Raw genomic sequence first — 24,224 nt, 5'->3', positions numbered from 1 at the left:
TCGAGGTGGCTCGTCTAAATGGGGGCAATTTGGAAGAGGAGTGCAATGCTCTTTTCATCAGCAAATGAGTCACCCTTCCTTTCATTAGGTTGCTTTTCTTCGCTCAGACTTCTTCTTTCAGCGCTGTTCTTTCCCGCTCGCTTGTTCTTCCCTTACAAATACAGGCCACTCTGTCCTCTGCTTCTGTCATTTCCTTTTCTCCTGTTTTTGAAATCTAGCACTTTCACGTCTCGTGGTCATTATGGGTCTTATATATAAATCTGCTGATAGAAATCTGGTGATATTTTCCAGCCTCCGCCTGGAGTGAACGCTTCAGAGTGCACCGTACAAATGTTCCAAACCCCTGAACGTCTAGTACAAAGAATATAAAACACATTTAAGATACCTTAATGTTCAGTCATTCAAACATGTGTTGCTTGTTTTTTATTATATAGCTATCAGTATTCTTTTGGACACTTCTTTGGCTTTTCAGTGTTGGTATGATCAAGATTAAAGCAACCAGTGATGCTGGAACACTGACAAGAAACAGCCTGATTTCACCGTCATTGCACTCCTGTGATGTGAGTTATTTTGTAGGGTTCAAAGAGAGATATAGTTCCTATTATGCATACTCCGTAGTGTTAAAAAAATCATTTTTAATTGGATATGTCCAATATTATCCTCAATTATTCTGAAATTCATTCATTCATTCAAGTAATAGGCTCCTATAAGTCTCCAGTGGAGTGGATTAGAGAGTGTACGAAATGCTTTGCTTAACTAAAGGTTAAAATGATTGTGTTTTATAATGCTGATAAAAAAGTGACTTTGCTGCAGTAATGATGGTAATTACAATTAGTCACTTTCCACCCCTGCTGCTCACTTAAAATCACAGAGTAATGAAATGAATGTAGAATTACACGCCCATGGAAAAGCATGGAATACATTTAGTGCTTTAAAATAAAAAAATGAATTCAATAAAACATATTAAGCATCTAAATGAATGGATGAAAAATTAAAGCAAAATAAATGCCATCATTTCTTTTATGGTGTGTTTCTAAGAATCTGTGAAGGGACAAGAAGATGATGACTTTACTTTATAATACAGGCTGGCTAATGTGTGCTGTTCAATTAAAGGCCAGTATCAGTCAAATATATTAGCAAGCTAATTTATCTGTCTAGCCCGTGCGATGAGTGGTGTCCACCCTGTCATAAAATTAACACTAAAATATGACTTTTTTTTATTTACAACATGCCACATGCTCTATTTTTGGTAAGTAACTGTCAGGAGCCTCTGAAGCCAAGTTATTGTTTTTCCAGGTAGTCAGACCTGTCACCACGAGTGTGTCTTTAGCCCAGTTGCCATGAAGGTTATCAGGCCAGCGCACAAACTAGACTAGAAGTGGAGGGGGTGAGCAGGGTGGGCTCCCCACAGGTTAGGCATAAGTATGCAACACCAGGTGCTTATTTTCACCTGTGTGTGTGCGTGGTGTGTGCTCCTGTGTGTGTTTGCAGGGCTGTCTGTCTGTTTATCCGCCTCTCTCTTTGCGTGTTAGTGTGTACCCATGTGCAGAACCTCCCAGCAGGAGCAGCCAAAGTGCGCTCCTCTAATGTCATCCTGTGGCCGTCCTCCAGCTAAAAGCCAGCGGCTTGCCCTCCTCAGCACTCCGCCCCCCTCTTCCCCAATGTCACCTTTCCTCCTTCCACTTTTACTTTCTCCTCTAACACCTCCTCCTTCACTCCACTCTCTCCCTCACTCACTCTCCGTCCATTTGTCATTTTTCATCATCCGTCCGTGTTTGCTAATCTTCGTCCTTTCTCTGTTCTTCATCTCAATTCATCATCCCTACTTGGGTCTTGTGCTGAAGGTTACCCTGTGGCTGATGGAGAGGAGGCGAGGAACATAATCATAAAGACTGACAAGAATGGAAGAAGGAAGTTCTCTCTATTCTCCTTCTTTCTCTTTCGCGTTCTTTTTGTTCTTTCTCTTTGCTTCCTTTCACCGTCTGCTGCTCCTCTCCTGATCTCTGCTCCTCCATCTGCTTCTCCCCGTCTTTGTTACTCTGACACCACTCACCTCTCTCTCTCCTGCTGATCCCTCTGTACTGACAGCCATCAAATTTCCAGCAGATGGACAAACTTCACCGAAAATGTGAAGCGATCGTCTGTGTGTGCTTAATTTAAAGTGATGCCAGGCAGTGCGACCTCTGCACGAGGTCGACGCCTTTGTGTTTACAGTTTGTGCATGTTAAATATGGCCAGCTCGCCTTGCTCTGTCATGCTTCGCACACACCCACACAGCGAGAGCTCGGTACATTAGGCTGTTAGAGTATTCTATCTTTGCGGACATAAGGTCACATTCAGAGCTCCTGAATGCCTCAGTACACAGGCCAGTTGCATTAGGCCCAGAAATCATGGCAAAGCGGCCCGTCTGTCTCTATCTGAAATTCTAATCACCACTTGCAGACATTACTATTCAGCGTGTGCTCCTGCTGGCTGCCCGTTAAGCGGCTAAGCTTTGCACTAAAGTTTTGGTTAAACCGTGAAGGCAAAGCCCATTTCACAACACCCATATTTGTATTACATATTGATAAACACAATCTGTCTGTTACTTGCTGCCCCCAGTCTGCCGTCTCCTTCCCTTCCTCTTTGCTGTCAGTCTCCCTTCACCTCGGCCTCCACCGGTCCCTGCTCCAACTTCAAAACAGTGTATTTTTCCAGGTTTACAGTGCATCCAGTGGACCCATTCCTGTTGTCACCAGTTATTTATGCATTACACATCTTTTCTTAATAATCTCCTCTCACATCTTTCAATTTTCCCTTCTTTGCCGCCCTCCGTCTCTGCATTCCTTTCTTGTGCCTCGGTTAAAGCGGTTCACCTCTCCACTATCTCCATGCCCGGGCACACTTCCGCCATTCGACACAATTCTTATCTTTCTCTCTATATTCCTTCATCTCTTCTTTTTCTATCCGTCTTCTCTATCTTGTTGCCCAGCTACCTCTCGCATACCCCCATCTCTGCGCCCTCTATCCCCTCCCTTTCTGTCCCCCTGCCCCCCGGCTGAAATTAAACTCTGTCGGCACGAACCGGGCCCGACCACATCTCCCACCGAGGCTCAGCCACACGGACCCAAGAAAACAGACCTTGAAAAACAAGATAAAGTACATCAAAACTGCAGTGGGTTCACTGCTCCATGGGCAGTGTATATTTTTGGATACCATTTCACATTTTTACACTCTCCCCGCCCTGCTCCACCCAGTCTGTCTGTGTTTCTCTCTCCTTCTTTCTGTTTTGCTCCGTCTCTCTTTCTCTGTGTTTCTTTCACGGGCACACATTGTCACAGTCTTGACAGTGAAGCGAGTCTGCAGTGATTAACATTGATTATAGTGGCTAACGAGTCTCCTTTTCATTCTGTTGGTGTGAATGTCTGTGCGTGTGTGTTTTAATATATGTGTTATTGTGTATGGCTGTGTGTTCAGAGCGTGTCCATAAAGCTGTCACTCATCTGTGTGAGAAAAGAAAAGCCCAGCTGTGAGTACTTAGCAGTGTAGGTGTGTGTGTGTGTGTTTAATGGGATTGTACACAGACGGACGTGCGCTTGTGTTGATGCACTTCTGTGTGTGTGTACATATAGTATACTGATGTATTCAGCTGCTGCCTGTTTAGCAGAGAGACACATCCTTTGTTGTCTTGCCACATGCAACATTTTACCCACAGATTTGCTTAGTGAGAAGCAAACGGCCTGCAGCTTAATTCTACTTCCAGTCAACTGACCAGTCACAGCTGTCATTTTACATTAAAAACACACTGGATGCCCTGTTGCGTTTCATTATTTGAAATATATTTATCCCTGTGTGAACATTTAAATTTTCTTTTTCTTTTCTTGCCTTTTTTTTTTTCGCTCGATTGCCAGATTAGTTACTGTTTTAGTCTGGATAAGGTTGAAATAAATATCAGGATATTTAAAACTACTCTACCCAATATTTTATTTTTACAATATATTGGAAGCCACCTAGAATCATCACCAGACTCTGCTGTTCAGCTCAGTTCTGCTGAACACTTTTACATCTTTCCACCACAGATGGCCTATGAACACTGGATGTAGCTTCTAAACCTCCACTGGATGCAAAAAGTGCTTGAAGCGTACTTCTTGACCCGACGGTTACTGTATGAAACTAGTTTCAAAAAGAGTGCTGCACCAAAACCTCTGCAGACTGTAGTTTGCATGGAAGACAGAGACTTTTCTGCAAACACTTGCTAACTAACCATCAAGCAGTGGTGAATCTTGAAAAGCTGAGATGCAAACCGGAGAGGCAGATCTGAAAACAGATTGCCTTATAAAACGTGTTGGCCGCAGCAGCAAGGCACAATCGACACATTTTAGCTTGAAAGCAGATGTTCCACATTTGCATTGCACTCTTTATGGTTTTATTACTGTTTAGCAACTAGTTGGCAAATGTTTTCAGATAATTTAGCATCTTACATACAAACTACAGGCTGTTAGCAACTGAAACAATCACAGTGATATTTAGCAATTTCACCATTTTCATCCATTCAAATAATATGCTTCTTTAAGTCTCCACCCGATTGCAGAGTGCACAAAATGCTTTGCCTAGCTAAAGGTAAAATTATTGGGTTTTATAACACTGCTAAAAAGTGACCTTGCTGCAGTAATGATGGTAATTACAATTTGTCACATTCCACCCCTGCTGCTCACTTAAAATCACAGTGTAATGAAATGAATGTAGAATTACATGCCCATGGAAAAGCATGGTAAAGCCTGGAATACATTTAGTGCTTTAAAATAAAAAAAATGAATTCAATAAAACATATTAAGCATTTAAACGAACGAATGAATGAAAATATTTAAATACAATAAATGTCATCAATGGGTTATTTTTTTATAACGTTTGATTAAAGGCTGCTATCAGTCAAATATATTCGAAAGCTAATTTATCTGTCTAATCCAAGCAATGAGTAATGTCCACACTGTCGTAACACTAAAATATGAGAAATGTTTGGCACAGCAAACCATCTCCTGCAACCACTTGCCAAATTGTTGGGGAATGTATTTTTCCATAGCAACTGGTGGTTCCGTAGCAACTGGGAGGGGTCACTGACCAGGAGGTGGGCCTGTTTGACTGGGCCTTTAGCAATTTATTTCACAGCAACTGTGAGACCTGAGGAGCCCATGGTCTTTGTCACTGGTTTTAAGCCTTAATGAATACAACATTTTTTCTTTTCTTTTTTCTTTTATTATTATTATTATTATTATTATTATTATTATTATTATTATTATTATTATTATTATTATTATTATTTAATTATGGGCTCTGTGGGAGAAAAAAATAGACTTTGGAGTGTGGATATCTTACACTTTACAGGGCAAACAGTGTCCTTAGTTTCTTGGTCATCCACCTGTTTCAGGTCAAAGCTTTACAATGAGATTTCGACAACCAGTGGGAGACATCATGGTGGTTACCTTTTTAAATGCAGTCTACGATTCCACGCGTGTTTTTCTTGTTAAGTGTTGAAAATATTGCAACAACAAAAACAGAAGATAAAAGTATTGCTAATGTTGCTCTATATCTGCTCAGTGTGATAAATACAACTTATTTCCTGTCATGCCCCACAATACTTTCAGACAATAGTACGAATATGTGACAAATTAAAGGAAAAACCTGAACCCTCGATCTTTCCAGTGAGAGCATGCAGTATCTCTGTTATGCTATGAGGCAGATCAATACAGTGCTGTTCTGATTGATCACCTTTACCCTATGATGAAATATCTCTTTCCTAATGAGAGTAGTCTCTTCTAAGATGACATTTTTATTTATACATTTTTTATTTAACCAGGAGGTCCCTTAAGATTAAAATCTCTTTTTCAAGGGAGACCTGACCAAGAAGGAGCAGGGCTACAAGGTTACAAAAATTATTAACACAAATATAACACAAACACACATAATTATAATAAATCAAATTAAAAAGAACATGTAAGATAACATAACATACAAGTCCAGCTCAGAAATAGCAGTTGGGCTGTTCTTGGTAAGAGCGCTGAACTGCCACAGGTGGACAAAAACATTCAGGTTTAGTTTGTTCTGAAGGTTACTTCATGACCAGCATGCAAAATAAAAGATCACTGTTCTGCTAAGCTCAAAAATCATTCCTGGGTGCCAAAAATATGAGACATGTGGAGGGGAGAAAATTATAGCGGTTGTTTGTAGGTGTTAAAAAGTTACTTAGATAAGAAAGGACTTTACCCAGTGTCACCCGCCCAGATACCTAAATTGTTGTAGGCTTTATCTAGAACTTTATCTAAGACAGGTCTTATTATGATAATAAAAACACAATGACCGTTAACATTTTCATGAAGTGCTCAGTATGCACTTTGAAGGAAAACATGTCACCCACCCAGATACCTAAGTTTTTGTAGGCTGACACTTTCTTTAATTATGTCTCCACCTGGGAGACATATTACCAGCATTATCTCAGATATGGAAGGGATTTCTGGACATAACAATGTAAATTTACCAGATCTGTGGGACATGAGGGGGTCACTGAATGATTGGTTGATGTAGCTGCAAACCTAAACACCTTCGGGAGAACTGAAGTGTTAGGCAACGGTCTCGATAACCATCATCAGAACGAGAGAATAATGCATGCTTAGATTTCCAGACACTGAGATTTTGCAGTAGTTCACACTTTGCTAAGACATATTATGTTCTTTTCATTTGTTAACCTCCCTACAGTTGCTTGCTCGTTGCTCCAGTTGGCCTTAGAAATAAGAGGTATATATTTATGGCAATGTATGTCAGTCATATTTACAGCATAATGTAAAATGACAAATAAAATAACAAAACTTAACTTTAGCGCTTACACTCTTAGTATGCATGAATTGAACGGTTAATATTTTTAACTACCACCTGATTAAAGTCAGTGAAAACTTACCAATTTATATAATAATAACATAACACAGTCTAATCCTCACAATACAATTCTGTTGACAGGTGATAAATCGTATAATTAGATTTTTTCCCATACCTAGCTTTCGGTGCATAAAGGCATACCAAATCGACTGTCAAAACAAAGGTGGTATAGAGTGTGCAAGTCTAAACAAAAGCAGATCATTTGCATGTGCTGGATGTTTCAGGTGTGACTGAGCGTGTTGATTCGGTCCTGTATGATACCTGAGCACAGTAGTTCATGCGGTAACCCTCCTGGCTGAGGTGGTGTAGGCTCAGTGAGCCTTTGAGGCGCAGAGATTCACATCCGACATGGCTGCCTGAGCCATAAGAACAACTCCATGAATTATGAAAGGGCAAAAGCCCTTGGCTGGGCTGTTCTGAGAGGGGAGGAGATGGAGGAAGAGATAACTACACATTGTAGATAGATACAAAGATAGTGTAGAGTGAGCAAAGTGGAAAAAATACAGTAGAAAAAGATGCACTGGCACAAAAAAAGGGAGGGTGGGGGGAGAGATAAAGCTTGCATGTGTAGTGGAGTGAAAAGATGTTTGTTTTGGAGTGAGGAGGGAAAAAAGTGTGTGTATGTTTGTCTTTGTGTGTCTTTCTTTCGGGAGGATCGACAATGCATCCTTCCCGAATCTAACCAGCTGTGTGAAGAATTGCTAACTACGCCACTGGATTTAGACTCATCACTAGGCCCACAAAAGCAACATTTTCACACAGCATACAGCCCACAGGCTTTGTTCCAGCCTCTTCAAACAGTTTTTACTGTGGAGGTGTGACAGCACGCCAGGCGGGGATCTGCTGCCCACCATTTCTAAACCCCAGCAGAAAACAGAGGAGCGACAGAGTGAGGGGATTTTTTTTTCTTCTTGCACCAATTATCTAATGTGTGATCTTGGGGCCTGTCTGCCTGTCATGCACAGCCTCTGGTTTATTCTGTCTTTTAATCTTTCTAGTAATCTTTTTGCCACTGCTGAGCCAGTGTCACAGCAGTGAACTCCAAGACAAGGCAATTCCATTAGGAGATGGTATGAGGCGGTATTCATTATTGGCCTCGGCTAGATGCTGCACCGCACATGGAAGGTGGCAAGGGGCTGTTTTAATTTGATTTGATTCCTCAGGATAATGCATTGTGCCTCATCGCAAAGTTGTTCCAGAGAGGGGGTTTCCATATTCACAAGGAGGTATTGTAGATATTGAAAGCAGGTTGATTTCCTTGTGTATCATTGTCTGGTGTAATTCACCCCCACCCACAATCCTTTGCCTCTCCCTCACACCGTTCCAGGTCTATCTCTGTGAAGCCTTCTCTCTGAGCAGGCCTCTACAATCCTGCCTCAGTCTAAAGTGTTTAAACAGAAAACATTGCAAACATGTAGCATTTTAGCCTCCTGCACCCAGTGCTCCCGTTCTGCCTCTCCAGTCACTCTCTGCCCGCGTTGCCAAACAGCAGCAGCTGTGGTGTTAAAAACTGTCCTGAAGAAGCAAACATGCTGAAAGACGCGCTGCCTCTCCCAGGATGCTTCGCATCGAACGCTTTCAGAATGCTCCTCGCTTCATTTCCTCGGTTGCACAAGCACCTTTTATGTACCTGCAACTTTCACAATTCGTAACCCTAAGAAATGTGGAGGGACGGAAGGCAGGCGGAAAAAAGATGGGACGTGGAGGGTGGGGAAAGAACAACGGAGGGAGTGCAGCCACGCAGGTGAGGAGGTAAAGAGAAATAGGGGTGAGTGTCGGCTGCAGCCAGTCAATTATTCAGAAGAGAAAGGTTTGTTGTACCTACCTTGGGAGCTGCTTTCAGCATGCCTGCCTGGCATCACCTGCTAATAGGCCACCAATTGACATGCTAGCTGAGCAGACGGTCCTCATCTCGCTTTCCTCGTGTACGGGGCTCTTATCAGTGCTCCCTGCTGGAACGTGTAAATAATTACTCCATGACCACTCTGCTGTGTGAGCTAGAGGGTTATTTGCACAAAGAAAGGAGGATATATTTTAAAAGGGGCGACGGGTTATTTTAAGAAAATGGGTGAATTATTTATGGAGGCCTGCTAGGAAGTGTTTGTGCGTTTGCGCTGTTGCATGTTTGGTGTGAGCTGGAAAGAACCTGAGGGTTTTTATCTGTTAAAGACATGTGTAAGTTAATTGTATTTAGAGTAAGTGATCAGGGAGCGCGCTTTGAGGTTTCTTTTTTTAGTTTTCAAAGAGTGTGTGCATGCGTGGTGGTCTTCGGGGAGGGGGTGCTTACACCTACATTAAACCCTGCAGTCGCCATGGCTTGGAGATAAAAGACCAGATTATTCTACTTGGCATCCATTAGATTGTCTGAATATCGTCCAGTTTAAATCTGACCCAGAACTACTTTCCTTGATCTTCCTTTCTTCCTTTCCACCTCGCACCCCTCTCTCTCTCTCTCGCTCTCCTTTGTTCTCTTTCCTCTCTTTGGTGCGGGATGAGAGAGGGATATGTGTGCCAGCCCAGAGAAGGAGCTTACAGACTGAGGTTTTTTGAAAATGAACGCCCTACTGTGGTTAACTTCCTGTGAGAGTAGCCGAGCCCCCTCACTCACTGAACTTCAAAGCTTGCATACTACACTTTGTAAAGATAATGTAAGCGGCACTGTTGTCTTGTGGCTCCCTCTGTGGATTTACCTTCGTGTTATACTTTGCCTATATTTTTGCAACGTGGTTGTTTTATGTTCACTTTTACCTGCACGCTGCCTCAGATGTCTCATTTGTTGAAGATTTTCTTTACGTGAATACTAAGCTGATGTATGTTTGTGCACTCCCTGTCTTGCTCGAGTCTGTCTTCTGCTCTTTTAGTAACCAGACAGTTTGAGATTGGCAGGATAAGCACTTTGTTTTTTGGACATGGCCACGTGGGCAACTGGGAGCTGCCTGGCACCCTCTCTGAGGGTGTGTACTGTGGAGAATTCATCTTGATGAGAGCTCCTATTGTGTGTCACAACTCCTCTGCTATCTCACTTTCTGTCAGGCTGCCTCTCTTTTTCCTCTAAGGCCAGCACCCTTTGTATAAGTGGCAGCATACAGTAAACAAAATAGAAATAGACCTTTTCTCACAGCTAATATTTTGATTTGATTCGATGACAGAAAAACATGCCACACTGGGCTTTGATCGTCACATCCTGCGGGCACCTCTGGTCCAAACTTGTCAAAAATTTCAAAAAATCTCATTTTCAGTTTGGGCAGATGGAGTAGCTCTCTAAATGGAAAAAGATGGAAAAAGAAATCCACCTGAAAAGAAATTGATTGTGGATGTTTATTGTCATTTTGACTACTCTGAGTATGTGTGATTGTAGATTGTGCTGGAGGAAGGCTGTGTCCTAGATCAGGGCTGAAGAGATTTCATTTTGTGCATTGTTGCAGATGTCCACTAGATGAAGGTACTTTGCAGATATTTCGCTGAATAGCAGAGGGGACTGTAGCATCTCCATGCAGGTCCCTTTTCAGTACTGCCAAGGGCACATGAGCCTAAAAACTCGGCTGTGGATCAATGTGCTAGGATACCCTGGTCTCATGAATCACATTTTCCTTTACTTTATTTCAATAGCCAGGTGTGTGTGCAATTATTTACTTGGGTAGCATGATGCACTGCAGGAGAAAAGCAAGCCAACAGAGGCATTGCATTGTTCTGGGTAATATTGTACTGGGAAACCTTGGCTTCTGGCATTCATGTGGACACTGTTTTGACATTTAGCACTCAGCTGCACATTACACACATCCCTTCATGGCAGTGATGTTGCCTGTGGGTATTGGTCTTATTGAGCATGATAAACTGCCCTGTCACGTTGGGAAAAATGTTTGGAAATAGTTTGAAAACCATCTCATGGTTTAAATTGATATGATCGAGCATCTGGAAGATGTGGTAGAAAAACAACCAAAACCTAGAGGCCTCCAGGGATCTTCTGCTGTGGTCTTGGTGTATTTGAGGTTTTTCCTAGTGCTTCAGTGGGATGTGTTGGTGGCACAAGAGACCCAGAGAAAGGTGATGTTACAAACACTGTCTTTATGTACACCTAAGTATATCTATGATATGGTTTGTATGCCCATTTATACATTTTGGACCTTTTGCTTCCAAGTAGAAAAGACCATTTTTTTCTGCTTTTCATGATTTGGTGACAGATAAGTAGTGAACCAAAGGGGAGGAGAGTGAAGCAAAAGAGCAGCAATCTCACAGAGAGAGAGCAGATGTGTACAATCAGGCCTTTAGTAGTCAAGTACAATTGGAGCCTCATCTTTGGGGAGATGGACCCTTGTTATCGCAGCATGTTGCGAGGTACGATCACACCGAGAGCTCAGCGGGATGGATCACTTTTCAAGACTGGCCGTGACTGGGAACTGGCATCAGTTTATGATACATCTGAAGGTTTTGGTGTGATTAGGAGAGGAGATATTCTCGTTTTCCTTTTATGTTCGACTGTTTTTTGTCCACGCCATTCGGTCCAATTAAACGACCAGATTTTTGGACATAGCAGCACAGCAGCACGGATATTTGAGCCACTCAAAATCCCAATTGCATTAAACCAAACCGGAGTTCTGAGCATAGGGAGTTTAATTGCTGGATTTGAGTGCTTACTAGAGTGTAAGCCATATTGCTGACAGTGTGAGTTGCCACACCAATGCAAAGCCTAAAGCCCAGGGGCCAATAATAGCCAGAGAAATATTCCCTAGTGGTCCTTGGAAACATTCCAGTGTAATAAACGAAAAGAGAAGATGCCTACTGGCCTCTGTTATATTTATTTTATGCAAAAAGTGTAGCTGGAGGAAAGCCACAGTTTAATATTCAACGGTGTCATCCATTCTTCAGTTTGATATTTAAACTTCCTCTGTGGATGTCTGGAAAGTAAAGAGCAGCTTAAACCGCACAGATTAATCAATGAAATGTATGCCTGTTCATATTTCCTCTGAATGAGCTGGCAGCAAACCCGTAAATCTTTGCAAGTGATTTAATCAGAGTTTGGAGCTGTGGAAATGGCGTTATTAGGGTGATCATTATGAGTTTTGTTTCCCTCACTGCTGCAACTCAAACACGTATAGCCAGTGAGCCAGTAATAGCTAACAAAAAATGGCCTTTGCATAATCGAGCATTAAAAAAATGTCCTCTGGTGTCGCTTGTCAGAAGTGTTTGCTGGATATCTGACTGTGTGAAACCAAATTAAAAGTCAATTTTCTCTTCTATCATTATTTTATTTAATCATTTTTAGAGGCCTGAAGGGGTAAAACTATACATGACGGTACATAAGAAACTAGCAGAAAGACAAATATGGCCAAACACATCTTGTTCTTCTTATTTTGGCTGCTCTCTTTACGTGTTGCCGCAGTGGATCATCTGCCCCCCTCACTCTCTTCCATCGCACGAACTCTCTGCATGTCCTCTTTCACTACATCCATGAATCTTTTTTGTGGTCTTCCTCTCTTAGTCCTGCCTGACAAATTGTTCCAAATTCAGCTTCCTTTGCCCAATATATCAACGGTCCCTCTGCATGTCAGCCTAACCTCTTTAAACCTGTCTACAAAACTGCTCAACCTCAGCTGTTCCTCTGATATACTCGTTTCTTAATCATGTCTATCCTGGTCACTCCCAAAGAAACTCTTGGCGTTTTCATCTCGAGCGCCTCCAGCTCCACATCCTGTCTTTTTTGTTAATGCCAATCGTCTCCACCCACTCCACCCTGCGTGGACTCTCTCCTTCTGCTCTAGTGTGTACTGTCCATTGCTTTGGATGGTTGACCCCAGGTCATTGAACTCATCCACCCACACTACTTCTGCTCTTTGCAGTTTCACTGTTACACCTGTCTCGCTCTCATTCACACACATGTACTCTGCCTTGCCTCTACTGGCTTTCATTCCTCTTCTCTCCAGCACATACCTCCACCTCATCTGTTCCCTGCTCTCGCAACAGATAACGGTGTCGTCCGTGAACGTCATACTCCGCTGACCAAACACGATTAACAAATAGACTTGTGTGTATCATAGAAGTAATTAATGAATAAATAAAAACGCAGAAATAAATAATGAAAAATAGTGAAGCCTTAAATGCATTTATCAGACACAGATAACAGCTATTTACTGATTAAAGCTTCTGAAGTGTGAAGATTGGTTATTTTTTCTCTTTTTTCCCCCTCAGTTTACATCTAAGCCATTTGGACTCGGCTTGGGTGTAGGGATTTCTTTGGATTTACACATTCATTAAAGATTCATTAAATTATTCAGAGAAAAGAGAAGACGCCCTCATGTTAGTCATATTATATGTTGTATGTTTAAGGTTGCCAGGCAACTCAGGTTAGTGTTTATGGTTTAGTTTCTCTAGGTCATCCCTTACATTTAGTTTAGAGTAACTACTGCAGACATGCTCTTCTACAGTAATTGTATTTGCTTCTGTTACAATGTGGCTAATACCTGACATTTCTGAATGGGTCCTGCCTGCTTCCTCCACTCACTTAATAAAACAGCAAGCCTGGAGTGAGGTTGGGGGAGATGTACTGACTACAGGATGGAATAGTGAGCAGAGAAGCCATCCTTTAACTTTACCTCGAGATTCATTTCTCAGCCTCTGTGTTGGGGCTCGCTGCTGGCTGCTGTTCTTTAGCTGATACTGCACTGTGGCCCTCCTGAGAAGGAAAAAGCAAAGAGAGCTAAGAATTTTTTGCTAAGAAGAGATCAATAAAATATCACTTCAAAGCAGAAATCTATAACTTTCTGCACGGTCAAATTACATCAGGAATAACTGTGTATTCAATGTTCCACTTATGACGGTGTTAAACCCTGTTGTTGGCATGCAGTGTAAATGTCATGATCGGGCAACGTCAACACAAATGTATTAATTAGTGAAATGATTAAGTCAGTTGAAAGCTTTGACATTTCAGCGTTTGCAGAGTTACAGACTTGACAGTGTCCCCGAGCGGTTTCCAGCTTTTACTCTGAAAATCATCAAACTCTCGATATGTCAGAATCTTAGTTGTGTATATTTGTAGATTTTTAAAATGGACTGTTAAGCTTTCCGTAAAGTTAAACTAAAACAAGCAAACGTAAAGGCAAAAGTAGAAACATCAAATGAACTGGGAGGCGGTAACTATAGAAATGAGCAAATATGAAAAGGTAATATTTTTCTATCTCTCAGAGACCACTGTGGACAGAGCAAGTGGAGGAAACTAGTGGATGACTCCCAGTCGTCTAATAGTAATAGAAGTGAGCTGCATCGTATGCCACTTCCCATAAACTGGCTCAGCACTTGTTTCTCCCCCGGTCCTCCATTTTGGATCGAAACATTGTAAACGGGGCTGTTAATTGCAGCATTAACTCAATCAGTGACGACTCGCAGGAGATATTGTGTGTGGGTGTGTGTGTTCGCGTCTCATGGTTGTCTGTGTCCTTTGTGTGCATATGTGCATGCGCAAGTAATGAGTTTTGGTGCTGAGGTACGGAGAAAATCAGCAGAGTCTAGCTAGGCCCTGCCAGGGGACTTGATTGGAGGAGTGTTGTCGGTGCTAAACAGACGATTGGTGAATGCCATTTAAGTCACGCCATTTTGTGCTTCGATAGTTTATCCTCCCGATGAGGCTGACGGTGATTACCTCGGAGAGATTGTGTTTTTTAAGGCAATCAGTGAGGATGTCACGCTGACCTCATCTTTACTGACAAAAGTTTGCAACTTTGATCAAAATACAGTGCGTCTCTCAGAAACACAATACATGCACTGCAAGCTTCTGTTATATATTATATTCCAAACCAAAACTCATAAAACATTGTGGACACCTGCATTGCACTATTAATTAGATATATACTTACTGGTCACTTTATTAGGTATAACAGTTCAACTGCTCACTGCAGCAACTCGGTGCATTTAAGGATGTGATCAAGACGACCTGCTGTAGCATCAGAATGAGGAGGAAAGTTGATTTAAGTGACTTTAAGCATATCATAATTTTTTGTGCCAGATGAGCTGGTCTGAGTATTTCAGGAACTGCTAATCTGCTGGGATTTTCCCACACAACCCTCTCTAAGGTTTACAGAGAATGATCTGAAAAAGAGAAAATGTCCAGCGGCTCTCTGGGAGAAAATCCCTCCTTGTTGCCAGAGGTCATAGGAGAATGGTTAGAGTGCTTCGAGCCGATAGGAAGGCAATAGTAGCACAAATAACTACTCATTACAACCAAGGTATACAGGAATGGGTCTCTGGGCGCACAACATGTTGAACCTTGAAGCAGAATGGCTACAGCGGTAGAAGACCACACTGGGTGCCACTCCTGCTAAAAACAGGAAGCTCAGGCTGCAATTCACACAGGCGTATCAAATAAACAATAGAAGATTGAAAAACAACCTGGCCTGAGCCCGAGTCTAGATTTCTGCTGCCACATTTGGATCGTAGCCTCAGAATTTGGTGTAAGCAACATGAAAGGATGGCTCCATCCTGTATTGCGACACAGACTGGTTGTGGTGTAATTGTGTGGGGAATATTTTCTTGGCACACTTTGGTCCTTTTAGTGCTAATTGAGCATCTTTTAAAGCCCACAGTGTACCTGAGTATTGTTGCTGACTGTGTGCATCCCCTTATTACCACAGTGTTCTCATCCTCTGATGGCTGCTTTCAGCAGGATAACCTGACATGTCACAAAGCTCAAATCATCTCAAACTAGTTTCTTGAACATGTCGGTGAGTTCACTGAATTCAAATGGCATTCACAGTCATCAGATCTCAATCCAGCAGAGCACCTTAGAGATGTGATCGAACAGGAGATTCGCATGTTGTATGCGCAGCTGAGTAATTAAGGCAGGTCTGAATGAAAAAGGTGCTAACGAGGTGTACCTAATAGAGTGTTGGGTGAGTGTAGATTACTTGCTGTGTAAAATGTTGATAGTTTATGCAAAGCTCAGTACTTTAAATTAAAGCATAGTGAGACTGCTGTCTTTGACAGAGGACGGCTCTGTTCATAATTGCTTTGTAGATGTTCAAGCACATAAATCATGGAGGAGTAGAGGATTCCCAATATCAAAATAATTGTATCTAGGAAGAAAATCTGCCCACACAAAACAAGGCTATGAAGAATATTGGGAGATTTGCAGAATAATGAAAGAATTTTGCTTTAAAACTATTATTTGGCTTTCATGTAACATCAATATTATTGTATAAAACTGAGCCTGTAACAGCTGTTGAACTGTGTATTTTTAAAGGATGATACTGGTGTAATTTATACTCAGCAGTACCTATCTGCAGTAATTCCTATGCAACCCACAAGTGCTTCATTCTACAATCAAACGCTATTACTGCCTTTTCCACTGCAGGGTTGGACTGCATTTGTGAAAAGCAACAACTTGTCTCTTCCAGCTGTTTTTAATGGATTTTTGAAAACAGTAGAGCCTCCGGCAGTAATGTAAGGCGAACCTGTGGCAGAACAAACACTACCAACTTCTGTGAATGTGAAGAATACCGTAGTGGGTTTAGACATTTCATATCCATTCATGTCAGTTGACAAATAAAAATAAACAAATACAAATGCACCAGGATTATTTTTCCTTGAAAGCCGGCAGCGTCTGTGCTTCTGCTTTCTCTTTGATGTAATCTGGCAAAAATTATTACACAGAAAAAAAAAGTGACTGAGCACTTGGATTCGTTCTAGTTTCGAGCTTGGGAAAGCAAAACAAAAATAAATGTCACCACTCGTGTAGAAAGCAAGGGAAATAAAATTTTACAAGTGTTGGACAAGTTATTTGAAAACTGGAAAAATTACATTAATAGCTACTCAGCAGCAAAAGTCACTGTATTTTTCTTAATCAGTTATAGATACACAGTCAGACAGATGCAAAGGAGTAGGAAGAAGCCCACTATTTAATAAATAGTCATCACCTTTTGTTTTTGTGTCATTGTTTAAATCCTTTTTTACTATTTACTACACTTACACACACACACACACACACACACACACACACACACACACACACACACACACACACACACACACACACACACACAGTAGCACGCCAACAGATATCCATATACACACATAGATGGGTCACAACACCTGATCAAAGCCCTTCTTCCTTCCTGTACCTTTGAAAAATCGTATATTTTTAAACTGGGTCAGGCTTGGACATTCCTCCAGCTCATCATTCAGTCTGTTCCACAGTTTCCCTCCACATAGAGAGATGCAAAAACTGGATCAATGAATTTTAATGTTTTTGATTTTAAGAATAGTGAATTCGTATGATCTCTGTAATCAGTATTATGGATTATCCTTAGAGGCCTTTTTTACTATATAGATAAAAATGGTTGGGAAACCAGTGAATGAAGAGAATGTGGAGTGATTTGTGGTCCACAATTGGTTTTGCTTTTACTAAGTACAAAAATACTTCTTGAAACTTTATTGTCTCTAAGTTTCATATAAGATTTCATAATAATATGACCTTCATTGGAGTCACCACAGTGGATGGATCCGCATGTTTTATCTGACACAGATTTAACATCGATGCACTTTCTTGAAGTAACTCTTCCATTTATCTAGACTTGAGAACCACGCCAGGAGTACATTAGCTTGTGACTCCCTGAGGCTGTTTCTTTCTTTTTTGTTGTGTGTGTGTGTGTGTGTGTCCTCGCTGTCTAAATCTGGGGCACATGCCAGCTATTTTAAATTATTTTAAAATTCAAATTATTTTTTAATGCTAACTAAATATCATGTTGTTCAGTTTAACTCAGTGTAAAATGTCAGACTTCAGACGCATCTTATTCAGCAGCTTATTCTGATGTCAGAAATGGAGAAAATCCTTAATGCAGTCATTTCGAGATGACAGCACCAGTCATCTGCAGTTCATGCTTTTTGTTTGAGAGAGTCCCCATATCATTAGAAAACCGAACTGAAGGGTTACACCAAAGCTCAGTATTAAACGAATGAGGAATATCTTAAACTGTGAATCGTGTAAATCCAAAACTGCAACTGGAAAAAAGCAGAAAACGTCCCCTTTAACAAGCGGCACAAAATCTGGATGGATTAACTGAGTGTCCAGCAGTTAGCCTAGCCTCAGTGACCTCACACAGCTCTCCAGAAGTCCCAACCTCCTGCTCACAGTTCTTACACTCTCCAAATTGGAACAAAGCTGAGCGCCTCCTGAATGGACACGTACCTTGTTAACAAGCCAGTGCAGGAGGCGCACTTTCTCTTTTTTGGTAAAGGCTAGCCGCCTTCCACTTTTGACAAGCCCCCTCATCAATTTACCACAGCCTGCCCACAGACAGGAAAAAACTTCCAATAAGGCTGTGAGCGAGCCTACAATATGTCAAAGTAACAGTGTTACTGAAAATTTAATGTGTAATTAGTGTAACTTTATACACACAAAGAAATTGCACTACTGTAATTAGTAATCCCTTACTGCCCCGAGCTGCTGATATATGATTGTTTAGGATTTCTTTTACATTTTACTGCAGCAGTCGTGCATTTCCTGTGGCTGTGCTAAATGCACTGTTTCTGTGCACTGTATGTTTGTAAGTGTCTCACGCTGTAGCGCTACCTCACCATTGTTATTTATTACTGGCAGTATTCTCCTAAGGCTCTTTTTAGCACAGACGTGAAAGGTGCAATGGTGCTATCTTTGTCTCATTCTTCTTCTCTTCTTCTTTCTCTCTTTTAACCCCCCCACATTCCTCTCTCACTCTCTCGATCTCTCCCCTGCTATTTTCCTCCCCTGGCAGTCTTCACCAGCTTGTGCTGCTTATACTAACTAGCTTTGCACTCCCACTCATAGGAAAATGGTGATGAGACAGCAAAACCACCGCAGACACAATGCACAGTGGAAAGGGAGGAAACGACTTGGATAAAGGGTGCAGGGAAGGAGAGACAACAGGCGAATGAGATCCATCAGTCTTTTTTATGCACTTTTACCACATATATGTCCATCCCCAGAGGGTGCTGTGTCTCTGTCTAGGCCACTGCCTCCATCTCTGTGCTTTACTCTTTGTTGTTGTCATCATTTGAAGCATTTTCCCTCCCTCACCCTTCCTCTTCCTCCCCCTACCTTAAGTTATTAAATCTGTTCTCACCCCCTCTTTCCGCTTCTCTTTTCCTCTCCTCCCTCCATTCCTCTCTGGCCTGCAACCTTTTTGTCTTGTGCCACTAAATGGACTGCTTATATAACAGCATACACCTAGAGGGACTCCCCACCTCCTCTCACCCATCAGCCAGCCTGGTCTTCTCACTTCACCCTTTTAGTCTCCTTTCCTCCTTGTTTTCTCCTCGGCCCCACCTTACCTTCTGTTTTTCCCACCGTGTCATTTTTCCCTCCCCTTCTTCCTCTCTTCTTCTCAAGCTTCCTCATTTGCCGGCCAGTTTTGGAACAAACAGTCCTCCTGCTGTGTAGCTAGGGTAGGTGCTAACCAAAACAATAAGGAGGAAAAGAACGGGGCCGCATCTTCATGCAAGTGCTGAAATGAGTCATCGAAAAGCGGAAAGCAGATCTGCCGCTATTTAGATAAAGTTATTAAAGTAATATATCAGGAAAAACGCTCAAAGCAAAAACTTTATGAAATAGTAATGGTCATTTTTCGCTGCCGTTTTACAGGCTGAATAATCATTGGATTCTTCTAAACATTATTAATGATAAAACGTATCTTTGCATTTAAATTTGTCCCCAGCTTTTACATTCAAGCTACATGGAAAGGGACAATAAGACATTGCTGTACATTTAAGAAGACTCTTGAGTCGTTTTGCATATTTTCAAAAATGTATCTCTCCAACCTGCAAATGCTCAAGAACAAATGCTTTTGCAGACTAGTTTGCTGCATTTGCTGCACTGTCTCAGCAGTATCCAGTGGCCTTTCATCCATGAATATGATAGAGCACTCAAGCACAGATGCTCTCTCGCTGGATCTTCTTCCCTCCTTGCATTCAAGTCTTCTCACACACTTATTTTTCAGTGACGGTGAGTCCGCCTGACTTAACTTGCATCCAGGATTCTCCTGAATGCATATTTTTTATTCAGCACACCCTCTATCTTGCACTTTCATCTCACGTCTCCCTCAAATTCTCTCTATCCTACCCATTGTACCTCTTTATCTCTCTCTACCCCTCCATTCTCCTCACCATCTCAACCTTCCTCCCTTCCTCCACCACACAAACCCCCTCTCTAAATATAGTCCCTTTGAAGCATAGCTGTGTTGTCTCTTCCCGCAACACTGCAAGACAAAAGTCTGTCATCTCACATCTAAGCAGTGGGGATAGAAAGCACAGATAAGATTGATGGCCCCAAAAAGAACACTGGTTAAGAGAATTGATATTCATCTGCCTCAGCATGTGTGTATACATGAAGAAAAGGGGAGAAAACGGAGGGGAAAAAAATTATCAGAGTGGGCGAGAGGATCCAGAAAAAGTGATCCGCACAGTAAGAAAGCGATAGAGAAGGGTCTGACATTTCTGATCTTCATTTTGGGATTGAATGAAAAATATCTCTGGGTGCCTGACCCAGTAACGCATGCACGTGTGCATGTTAGTGTGATCCTCTCAGCAGCAGTGTGTGCATGTGTTGGCATAATGTATGCACAGTGAGGAGTGGTTATGAGAGTGTTAAAGTGTGCGTTCTTTTGTGAAGCAGATAATTTGTAAGAAAGAGAAGCCAACCAACAGGAAACAAATAATAATGGTGCAGAGAATAAGAAGGGTGATCTTTGCCCATATAATATAGCACAATACCACCACCTAATGGTTAGTGTGAGTCATTGCGGGCACTTGGCGTGGGTTACACATCGCTGCAACTTAGGACAATTCCCATCTCATCAGCTCACCTGCAGGAGCCCTTCTAATGACTTCTACTTTGTCTAATTACAGATTGTGTAATTTACATAATAAGTATACTTAGCATTACAAACAGTGTGGATAACAGCATGGTGGCAGTGTGGGACATTATTACATCACTCTTTAGGTTGTTCAGTTCAGTTCCTCTGTTTTAAATTGACTAAAGGGTTACTGTACAAGACACACACACACACACACACACACACACATATATATATTTATATATATTCTTAACCTCAGAGTGGATTTCATTTATGCTAAAAAGGGGACATTGTTCCATCATGTGTACTGTGTAGACCGATTCCCCTGCAGCCAGAGCATACATCGCCGCTGACAGAATCTCCTTCCACCTCATTGACCTGGCCCAAAGCTGGCTCTGGGGAAAAGACAGGAGTACAGATTATGATTCTCAGCACGATTTCCTGGAATTGCCACCAGGCATTTAGTGGGAAAATGTGTGTTTTTATATGCAGAGGGAGGAGAAAGATGTAATAGTTCAAGGTTTGAAGAAAACGCTGAGGGGATTAGCTCTCTTTAAGCCCTCATTGCGTTACATTTGTGTTAACTATACTGTTGAAATTGTTAACCAGCTGCTCAGTTACTTATGAAGCAGAAATTAACTGACAGCTTATTGGTTATTAGTCCGGTAAAATTTTTGCTGCTTTGTTTTGCATCGTTGCATTTCCAGAGTGTTGATCATAAAAACTTTTTTTCATCTCTTGATGGTATTTTTCACTGCGATTAGGTTTTATTTACTGAACAGCTACTTGACATTTCTGGGGAATATGTTCATTTGCTTTCTGGCTGAATATTAAATGAGAAAATTGATACCAGTGTAATAGACTTCATCTACAAGCTCTGCGAAAGCTCACTTATCCAAAAACAAGTTTTTCTTTTCCAGGGAAATATGTGCAGGCTGCTTTTTGGCTAAAAAGAAAATGTTACCTAGATTGTGATTTGCAAATGTTGAGCTATTCCTTTAACACATAGGGAAAGAGGTTTAGAGAGGTTCCATAGTCACTTACCCACATTTCTTTCTGTCTTTTTTGAATGCATTCATCTTATTTCTGTCTTTGTTTTTATGTCAGCCTCCGAAGGGAGGGATACACGGTGCAAGTCAGTGTCAACGACTACCTGGACATCTACTGCCCGCACTACAACACCAGTCAGCGTGGGACGCTAGAGCGTGTCGTAGCAGAGCAGTACATCCTCTACATGGTCGACTACCACGGCTATCGCACCTGCAACACCCAGAAGGGCTCCAAGCGTTGGGAGTGCAACCGGCCCCATGCGCCCCATGCGCCCATCAAATTCTCAGAGAAGTTCCAGCGTTACAGCGCCTTCTCCCTGGGCTACGAGTTCAACGTGGGCAAGGAGTACTACTACATCTGTGAGTCAGACCTGCGAACACCTGCACGAAAGACTGGGGGTGCTGCACATTCACAGTTTTGATCTAAGATTATAATGAGGAGCTTTTCCTCAGCTGCTGCCACGCACATGTACTGATGGTACGTGGGTGTTGCTAATAGATTCTAAGTTCAGCTGAGGACGGGCTGTTGCTCAGTTGCAGCTCTGCAGTTTACACAGCTGGCTGCTGGGGATCGTACGGCCTGCAGAGGGCACAAGTTTGACATGTGTTGTGTGTGTTTGCTCTCTGTTTTAGCCACGCCCACGCACCACCACCACGGTCACAGCTGCCTGAGACTGAGAGTATTCGTCTGCTGCTCCACTGGTGAGACCAGAAAAATCTGCCTTAGTCTTAGTATACGTCTCCTCCGCTCATTTTATACCATTTCCTCTCTTTCTGTGTCACTTCATTTGCCCTCACCTCCTATCTGTTTGTATCTCACAAACACAGAGAGAAACTGAGACAAAGACACACACATACACACACACAGAAAAACTAAGATCTGACAGTCCTGTCTCAGAGAGAGGCTTTTCTGCCTCGTGCTGCCTTGGCAGGGTTTTGATGATGGCATATTTTACCTCGAAGCAGTGCTTTGAGACGGATGGCTTAATGTTATTGTCTGTCTCGGTGTTATTACAGTAATGTGCTGTCTCTCTCTGCAAGTGACATGCACAAAAGATGTAAAAGAGAAAAAAATAGATTGAATTGCATGATCCAGCTCTCTGCCCTCCTCTTCCTCTGTCACTCCCCATACCTCTCTCCCGCAGCTCTCTTGACCACCCCCTCCTTCTCCTTCTCTGACTATCTCTTCTTCTCTCTGTCTTGCTCTCCGAAGCCTGCCGCACGGTGTAGTGTGTGTGTTATTTTTACCCTGGTAGCCTGCTCTCTTCCCTGCAGGCCTTTGATCAGGCAGCCCAGCGCTGAAAGCCTCCCCCTTTCCTCTAACCTTGTCAGCACTAATACATCCCACACTCAGGCCAGTGTCAGCCCCTGTGTACACATCACCTTAACACCAACCCCCCCACCCCCCATCCCACTGTCACTGCTAATCTATTGATGCGTCTACCACGCCTCTGTTTGCTTTTGTGTGTGTGTTTGGGTGCATCTGTGTGTGTAGGAGTGTGTAGAGCACATGTGTCTACACATGGGAGAATGTCAACTGTAAACCGTTTCTTATGGCTGTGATGTGCATGCATGAGCGCATTTAGCCAGTTTACCAGCTCCAACCTTTGCTTAACAAGGTCATTTAACAGCTTGCTATCAAAAAACATTTCTGGTTTCAGCTGCCTTCTTTTCATTCTGTGTGTGTGTGTGTGTGTGTCCCACCTTAAATCCTCCAAGTATTTAAGATAAGAAAGAAATGTGAATATTCATGACACATGCTTTACATCCTTGATGAGCTGCAAATTGCTACCAGCCTCTGTGCGCGTCCTCCGTTAATGCTGTTCCATCCACCTAACTCTGTAATGCAGTCACAGGCTTACACAGACAAACATATTAGCTAAAGAAAAGAGGCAGAAATACACAAAGATGAATAGACACAACCCAAACATCATTCATTCATGGTTAATTTGCCTGCGCAGACTGAGTTTAATTCCATGTCTGCACGAACACTGAATGTGATAATGAATTCTGTTCCAAATGCTTTTAATGTTTTAATTTTCACATGGGGATTCAAAGTCCACGATTTCTTCATGCTTTTTCAGTGGCAGGGGTACACGGACTCCTTCATCTTCTTCTGTAACTGTGCAGAATTTGATGGTGCCTAAAATTCACTCCCCCCCCTTGTTTCGCAGTGCTGTCGTTTTAATGGAGTGTCTTCTCTCCTTGTCTGTGTCTCACTCTCTCTGCCTCTGTCTCTCTGCGTTTCATTCCTTCCTCTCCTTTCGTTCCTTCTCTCTGTCTATGTGTGGCTGTGATGTGTTTCTCAGTCTCCCAGGCAGACGAGGACTCCATTCAGACTCCCGATTACACAGTCAGGCCAAACATCAAAATACACAACATTGGTGAGTGACTTTAAGTTGCCAAAAGTGAACAGGAACCAGTAGCTCCATATTTGGTTTCTGCAAAGCGTGAT

The 24,224-nt window shown here is 42.2% G+C and overlaps 1 protein-coding gene across 2 annotated transcripts in view; it reads left to right on the top strand.

Moving 5' to 3' along the window:
• Positions 1 to 24,224, top strand: part of efna3a (ephrin-A3a) — a 74,575-nt gene that overhangs the window by 36,788 nt on the left and 13,563 nt on the right. The window contains exons 2-4 of one of the 2 annotated variants that reach the window (XM_085147907.1): positions 21,828 to 22,129; positions 22,403 to 22,471; positions 24,079 to 24,153. In XM_085147907.1, coding sequence (XP_085004033.1) covers positions 21,828 to 22,129; positions 22,403 to 22,471; positions 24,079 to 24,153 — 446 coding nt within the window. The remainder of the gene's footprint in view (positions 1 to 21,827; positions 22,130 to 22,402; positions 22,472 to 24,078; positions 24,154 to 24,224) is intronic. The other variant, XM_085147908.1, reaches the window with a different exon arrangement.

The sequence above is a fragment of the Neolamprologus multifasciatus genome, chromosome 22 (assembly GCF_963576455.1).
Source record: "Neolamprologus multifasciatus chromosome 22, fNeoMul1.2, whole genome shotgun sequence".
Classification (NCBI taxonomy): domain Eukaryota; kingdom Metazoa; phylum Chordata; class Actinopteri; order Cichliformes; family Cichlidae; genus Neolamprologus; species Neolamprologus multifasciatus.
Note: the sequence above shows the minus strand (reverse complement) of the source record. Positions and strands in the feature narration are given on the sequence as shown.